At 46.3% G+C, this 7,073-nt stretch overlaps 1 protein-coding gene across 13 annotated transcripts in view; it reads right to left on the bottom strand.

Annotated features, from left to right (window-relative positions):
• Nucleotides 1–5,669: 5,669 nt before the first annotated feature.
• Sipa1l1 (signal induced proliferation associated 1 like 1) overlaps nucleotides 5,670–7,073 on the bottom strand; it is a 281,885-nt gene continuing 280,481 nt past the window's right edge. For 12 of the 13 annotated variants that reach the window (XM_029540740.1, XM_029540742.1, XM_029540738.1 and 9 more), the window contains 2 exons: nucleotides 6,592–6,676; nucleotides 5,674–6,047 (listed from right to left, as the gene is read on the bottom strand). In XM_029540740.1, the coding sequence (XP_029396600.1) occupies nucleotides 5,904–6,047; nucleotides 6,592–6,676 (229 nt within the window). In that variant the 3' untranslated portion in view covers nucleotides 5,674–5,903. Of the gene's footprint in view, nucleotides 6,048–6,591; nucleotides 6,677–7,073 lie in introns of all 13 variants that reach the window. The other variant, XM_021202716.2, reaches the window with a different exon arrangement.

Genomic DNA, 7,073 nt, shown 5'->3' with positions numbered 1-7,073 from the left:
ATCACTAATTGAGAAAATGCCTTACAGCTGGATCTCATGGAGGCATTTCCCCAACTGAAGCTCCTTTCTCTGTGATAACTCCAGCTTGTGTAAAGTTGACACAAATTAGCCAGTACAATGGCTCACTTGAATTCAGTCCCTAGAGTCCACATGACAAAACTCGAAGTTGTGGACTGTGCTTGTAATTCCAGCCTGGGGAGGGGGAGACAGGTAGATCCTGAGGTGGGGGGGGGGGGGGGAGGCTCACAGCTTGTTTTGTAAGCTCTAGAGCAGTAAGAGACCTGCATCAATCCATCCATCCATCCATCCATCCATCCATCCATCCATCCATCAGTAAGTAAGTGGTGGTTAGTACCTAAGGAAGGACACCCAAGGTTAATAACCTGACCATCACCTTCATGCACATAGATATGTGCACACACCGACACACATTTGTATATATATGAGTGTATACACACACACACACACACCAGCAGGTATAATGCTCAGCCTCAGGCAGGGATGAGCTTCTGTCACTGGACATATCCCACACAGGTGGCCGGACATGGAACAGGTCAGTAAAGAGGTAACGGAATCCGACAGGGCAGAGCTGAGTGACTGGATCTTTTCCAGTCCTAATCCCAAATTGTGATTCTAAGGTTTAGGAGGGCCAGAGTCCAGTAAAGATAAGAGAGGAAATGGTATCTCTGTCAACTGGCTTCTAGGCTAACCCTTGACCTCCAAGCTCAGAGACCACCCTAAATCCATTGACCTTGGAAACAAAAATCTAGTCGCTGTGCCTTTAATCCACTGATCCTGATATTTGCCTCCAGGGTGACAAAGGTCAGGGCTGGATTATCTTTCACACTGAAATCATTAACCACTTGCAGTGAGCAAGGGGCCTATGCCCACACCCTCTCCCCCGCCCCCAAACAGTCCACCCTCACTACCTGTCCGCCCAGCCTGGCTCCTGCAGTGCCTGCTGTCTCATTTACAACACATGCTAAATAGGCATAGCCTCGTGACTTTGAAATGTGCCCACACTGGGTTTATCTTCGCACCAACACAGAGTTGGGTAAGCATATTTATGGTCTAAGATTGCAGTGGTTAAGCTGCTTTCTTAGAATACTCACAAGCGCTTTAGAAAAATTACCAGGTCAGTTACAAATCCATCCTACCTTTTCAGGACTGAAGGACCACCTCCTGGTAACTATTGGTAGAGTCTAGCTTGCTATTTAAGTTGCAATAAAACTTCCTTAACCATATTTTCTCTGAGGCTTACACTCCCAGGAACTCAGGCCTGGGAAGGTCAGCATGGGTATACCTGTGTTTCATGTAATGGCTTGGGACAGGAAATAATTCCCTTGGGTTTGTTAGTGCAATCCGGGGTACATGGAATCAGATTTATTCTTGACAGGTAGGTTCCTTGGATGTGTGTGATGAGCTGAGAGTCCTTACAGCGCATCCCTCCTGAGCCACTTATGTTTGTAAAGGAAGTCTGATTTTATTGATCTTGTCACTGTGGGGTTCCCTTCTTGGATGTTGAATTGGGAAATAGAGACCCTCGGTATGCTAACAAGGTCTCAGCTGCATGGAAAGACTGGGCCCACTGAAAGCAGAGTCACCAGTAGGATGTGTGGGAATGCTTATCTACAGATGCTCAGAGTTGCTGGGGGTCACCTGGGTTGAAGATGGGTCATGAGAAGTCCACACTGAAGGGAAAGGTGAACTGTGAATAGTTAGAGGCAGGGCTGAGGACTGACAGAGGTGCCGAGGAGACACAATGATACAGGTTCACTGAGAGTAATGGAAACCCAAGAGGTGCCTGTTCACAGGACTGGAAGGGTGGTAAAGGGGCAGAATGAGGGGGAAAGGGAGAAGGGGAAGGCATGAAGTACGTTTGGCTCTGTGCTGACTCACACACACAAAGACAAGACGGGCAGTGTCTGAAATGAAAGGATGTAGAGCTGTAAGGGCAGAGTCCAGGAAGAACAGTGCAGAGCAAAGAGTCACAAAGGACCAGCGCTGTAGGGATGATAATCATCTTAGTAAAGGCAGCCAGTGCCTTAGCTTAGAGTCTCTGAGCCAAACTTTGTGTAGAGGATACAGAGGATAAACAGTGTCTTCCCCCTTTCTCCTCTCTGGCCAGAGGCAGAGGAAATGGGCTTATGGTACAGAGGGAATATTTGGGCAAAGGTTCCTAGATGTAGGCCAGGTCTGAGGGCAGCTGTAAAACTCCCTGGAAAACTGTGCTTTTGGAGAATCTGGCGATTACAGCAGGCTGATTTCAGAACTGGACTCCAGGAATTCAATACTCCCAGCCTGGAAGCCTCTCACCCAGTGTCTATACCTCTCTGTGGCCAGCTAGTGTCTGTTTCTTCTAATTCAGATGCTTCTAACGCCATCCCAAACCACCTGGGACCTCACTGGTGTTAGGCATCCATGCCATTCCTGTTAAATCATAGCCTCCCGGGATCTGCCCAGGGGACGAGGAGGCAAGCCCCATGTGAGGTCCCACTGTCCTCAAACCCAGAGGAACAAAGAACATAGCACAGCAAGCAGAGTGGCCCAGGTCACCTAGACTGTTCCATTGCACCAGGTTCTTGACACATCAGAATTCTCTCCTGGAAAACATGCCCATGGGCTGGCAGCGACCAGCTTTATACATGTGGCTGTCTCATTTTATACTCAGCAGCAGTTGGGCACCTTGCCTAAGGCTGCCCATGCCATCTTTAGAGATGCGATGTGGGCCTTCGACTAAGTCAAATGCCTTTCTCATCAAAGAATGAGGATTCCTATTGGACAGGTCACTAGTAGAGGAATGAGTTTATGGGCAAATGTCCCAACATTTCTGTGGCGCCACTGATTTCTAACTACATAGCTTTTGGCTAACTGTACCCAAGTATTTACTGGTTGTGTTTCTTACCAAAGTGTGCCATCTTGCACCTAAAACTCTGTTTCTTCATCCTGAGAAGACAGAAGAACTTTCTTCTGAAACCACCATCTCCCACATTTAGCAGGAATCAAAGCCCTCGTTGGATAGGTCTGCTTCTTAGGTTCTTGGACTACTTGGTTTTTGAGTCGGGTCTCCTTGTTGAGTTCACACTGCCCATGAACCTCCAACCCTCCTGCCGGAGCCTCAGAAGCTGAGTGTGCCACCAACCACCTGTTCTTGAACAGTTTTCATCCTCATCTATGGAGAACTCCCACCGACTCATCACCTACAACAGTTCTGGAGCCCAGTCAAGTTGGCCTATCTAGAGTTCTTCCATCAAGGAAGCCCAGGTGCTCCTGCTGACACCAAGACCTTTGTGCACCAAGGCACAAAGCCAAGCTGATTTTATTGTTTGTACCGTACGCCAGTCTTCTATCTCCCAGGCTGACCTTGAACTTCTGATCCTTCTGCCTCCACCTCCTGAGTGTGCTAGTCACTACACTGGGCAGTACTGAGGACTAAACACAGGACGTGGTATATGTGAGGCAAACGTTGTACCAGCTGGGCTATATCCCTAAGCTTCCCCAACACCCCAAGCTATTCTTGAATAGATTAGTCAGACTATCTTGTGGGATCCACTCTTATTATCCTAGATTTACAATTCTAGAGTTTGTAGGAATTGTTGAATCAACTAGAAGAAAGTGTGTCATTTCTCAAATTAGCTGCGTCACTGGAGAGGAACAGCGATGTGCCATTTTTAATTCAGCTGTGTTTTAATCCAGTGCTGTGTTTTTGTTTGACTTTAGGATGCACTGATTTCCTCCAGTGGGTTAACTTTTCTAATTACATTTTGTACAGTCTTAATATTAACAGGCATTCACATTCCCTGAGCACAGAATGTTTGATAATTTGGAATGCTTTTCCAAACACAAAGCAAAACCAAAACCAAAAACCAAACCCAAACTATGCTGGTCTCAGGGGATGGCAATGTTGAGATGGGAAACACACACATGGATAGTGAAGAAGCAAGCTGATTGTACAATGCTCTGGAACTAATCACATCCAGAAAGGGCAAGGGTGAGGATTCGCCATAGACTCGTGAACAGGAGCGAAGATGCCCATTAACTTCTGAAAAGGACAGACTCTCCAGCATCCTCTCTAGAGTGAATGGAGCTTGATGAGAAGATCAGGAAGCAAGGACCAGCGAGTTCCTGGGTGCTGTCTCAAGTGAAAAAACCCAGAGCAATAACCAATCCGTTTTAAAAGAGCATTTAAAATGAATTTTATTGTTTGAATTTTACAAGTAGTCTTCAGAGACTTCAAACAAGAACTCTGTTGCAAAACTCTAATAAATAGCTTGCCCCAAGTCCCCAAAGAAACAAAACCAAATGAAAAGGAAACTCAGGAAGATAAGCAAGACTTCAGAATGCTCGGATGTTAGCAATAATTCTCATTTACAGAAAGACATCAGGCAATGTACAATCTCCTTCATGGACATTAGAGAGTCGACTATCATCTTTACAAGGCATTCCCAAATCCTCCTATTTCACGGTAGAAATGTTAACAAGGGGAAAAAAAAATAAAAACTTCAGAGGAAAAAAAATCACAATCATTTGTGAAACTACAGCATAAAGAGGTGTGTGCGTGTGTGTATGAGAGAGGAAAGGAGAGACAGAGAAGAGAAAGAGACGGGGAGAGAGAAGGAGGAAGAGGAGGAGGAGGAAGGAGGAGGAAGGGGGATACATATTGCTTCAGGGACAGAAACCAGGGCAAGTGGTTTTCTACTTTACAGCAGGGAACTTTTAGCACAATGCCAGTCAACACTGGCCAGCCCCACGTCTGTACAGCAGCAAGGGTTAGGGGCCCAGAACAGAACAGCCTGCATCACTAGACAGGAGGAACAGTGCAGGGGTCATTTCTGCAGCAGAGTCCTTTGGATGGCATCAAAAGGACGCAGAAAATGCTGTGCATAAACTCCACACTGCGACATGCAGGTTCCAAAAGCCCATTTTGTTTTAGGCATTGCTCCAAACAGGCAAGGATTGAACTCATAGTTTAACATTCGCTGCTGTTAGCTTTTCCTAATTACAAACACTGGTTGAAGTCTTGCTTTGGTGAGAAAGGTTTATTAGTCATTTTGAACAAGCTTAAAAAAAGATTGCTACATCTTTAAAAATCTCAAACAGAAACTATATATATATATATATATATATATATATATATATATATATATATATATATATACTTTTGACCAAAATGTGTTTACAATGCAAACAGGTAAGGTTTTCATTTGGGAAAATTCAGATGCCAATTAATGTTAGGGGCAAGAAGGTGGAAGAGGTTGGTTTCTAATTTAGTAGGGTTCACTTAAGCCAAACAAAGTCTTAGGAAGGTACTGGGGACAGTTCTTTTGGAGAAAGAAGGGACAAGATGCAAGATCCAAAGGGTGAGTGGTGTGGCCCTGCTGGTCCCCAGCAAACAGGATGCAGAGGGCAGAGCCCCACCCAGACCACTTTGGGGCAGGGCCTTTCCTTAAAGTCCCTCTCACAGGCATTTTAGGGACAGAGGCAAGGAAAGGTCCCTCCCCACCCCTAGGAACACAGACATTTGTCAGGGGACAGGGAGTGTGGGGTACCTGAAACAGGTCAGCTGATGGAAGCAGAGACTGAGGGCCAGGGGCACTTGGGTCTGGGCCCAGCTTCTTTGTAAATACATAACAGAGAAAGATATTGTGCAAAAAATAAAGACATTCACATTTGAGCAGTTAAACTTTTATTTTACTTTTTAAAATTTTTATTTAATTTTTTTGTTTTTCTTTTCTAAAAAAGGCAGATAATGATTGTTGATCTGCAATTGTTGTGCTGTGCACTGTCCGATATGAACAGGCTGGGAAGCTGGGGACTCTGAGAATACTTTCCAAGACGTGAATGGGTGCTTTAGGGGCCCACATAGAGCAGCCTGTCCCTTTCTCGTTTCCCCTCAGCTGGCCCTAGCTCATGTCTATGGTGTTGAAGACCCACTCTGTGAACTTCTTCAGCTTGTCCGAGGCGTTCTGGGACTCCTCCTGCAGCCTCAGGTTGTCCTCCCGCAAGTGCTCAACTTCTGCCTGCAGGTGGGCCTTGTCTTCTTTCTCCTGAAGGAGAAGCCAAGCACACGTGATCTGGGGGTGTGCACGCATCCCGGCAGCCTGCCCAGCTCTCAGATGTGCATGTAATCTAGGGGGTGCCACCACCTGCCCAGCTCTCAGGAGAAACACTTCTGATTCCCTTTTGGTGGTCCCTTCCCCCTCCCCAGTCTACTAAATGCCCCCACACATCAGATCCAAACCCAGGGGCTCCCAGAAAGCTGCCTTGACTAAGTCAAAGGTAATCAAGAAGCACACATTTCAACTCTCCTGGCCTCCAGAGATAACAAGAACTACATGGGAAGAGGAGGGGTCAAAGGCCAGAGAGGCCTGACTAAATTTTAAGGTTTCCCCCAAAGGGACGCTTTTCTGTACGTAAGACAACAGAGGTCTCTCACATCATGTGTGGCCATGGCACCAACATCTATTGCTGCCCTAAACACACACTCAGCGAAACTGCATGAAGACCCAGGCATGTCTCCGACACGGCCTGCTCTTCCAGTTAAGGCTCTGCTCCCACGCTGGGCAATCATCACTCACTGAGGACATTTACCTTCTTCAAATCTTCTCGAAGCATTTTCAGCATACCTTCCAACTGGTCCACCTTAGAAGCCAGAGTGGGAGAGGAGTCCTTACTGCTGGGAAGGAGAGACACAAGGCCACACTGGTGGGCGCCCCCATGGCTGCCGTTTGGTTCCCCCCCTTCTTTTTTTGTAAAAATGTTTTTCAATGTCAAATTATTTAGCATGGCAACTCAATATGCAGTTTTACTTTAAAAACAGAAAATGATCTTAATGAGAGGTGATACGGGTTTGAGTGACGGCCTGTCAGCAGCTTCCTCTGTTAAAGACACTACATCTTACCGCAAAAGAGTTAGCAGTAATGTGCGAAAATGACCTCTGGTGGCACAGTAGGCATGTTAGCAGTCATACAGTCACACAGTGCATAGGCTCTCAAGGTCTCTTCTAGGGCTTCCGAAGGAGAACTACCAGTGTGTGTGTGTGTGTGTGTGTGTGTGTGTGTGTGTGTGTGTGT

The sequence above is a fragment of the Mus pahari genome, chromosome 7 (assembly GCF_900095145.1).
Source record: "Mus pahari chromosome 7, PAHARI_EIJ_v1.1, whole genome shotgun sequence".
Classification (NCBI taxonomy): Eukaryota; Metazoa; Chordata; class Mammalia; order Rodentia; family Muridae; genus Mus; species Mus pahari.
The sequence above is the reverse complement of the archived record's forward strand: the minus strand, read 5'-3'. Positions and strand labels throughout refer to the sequence as shown.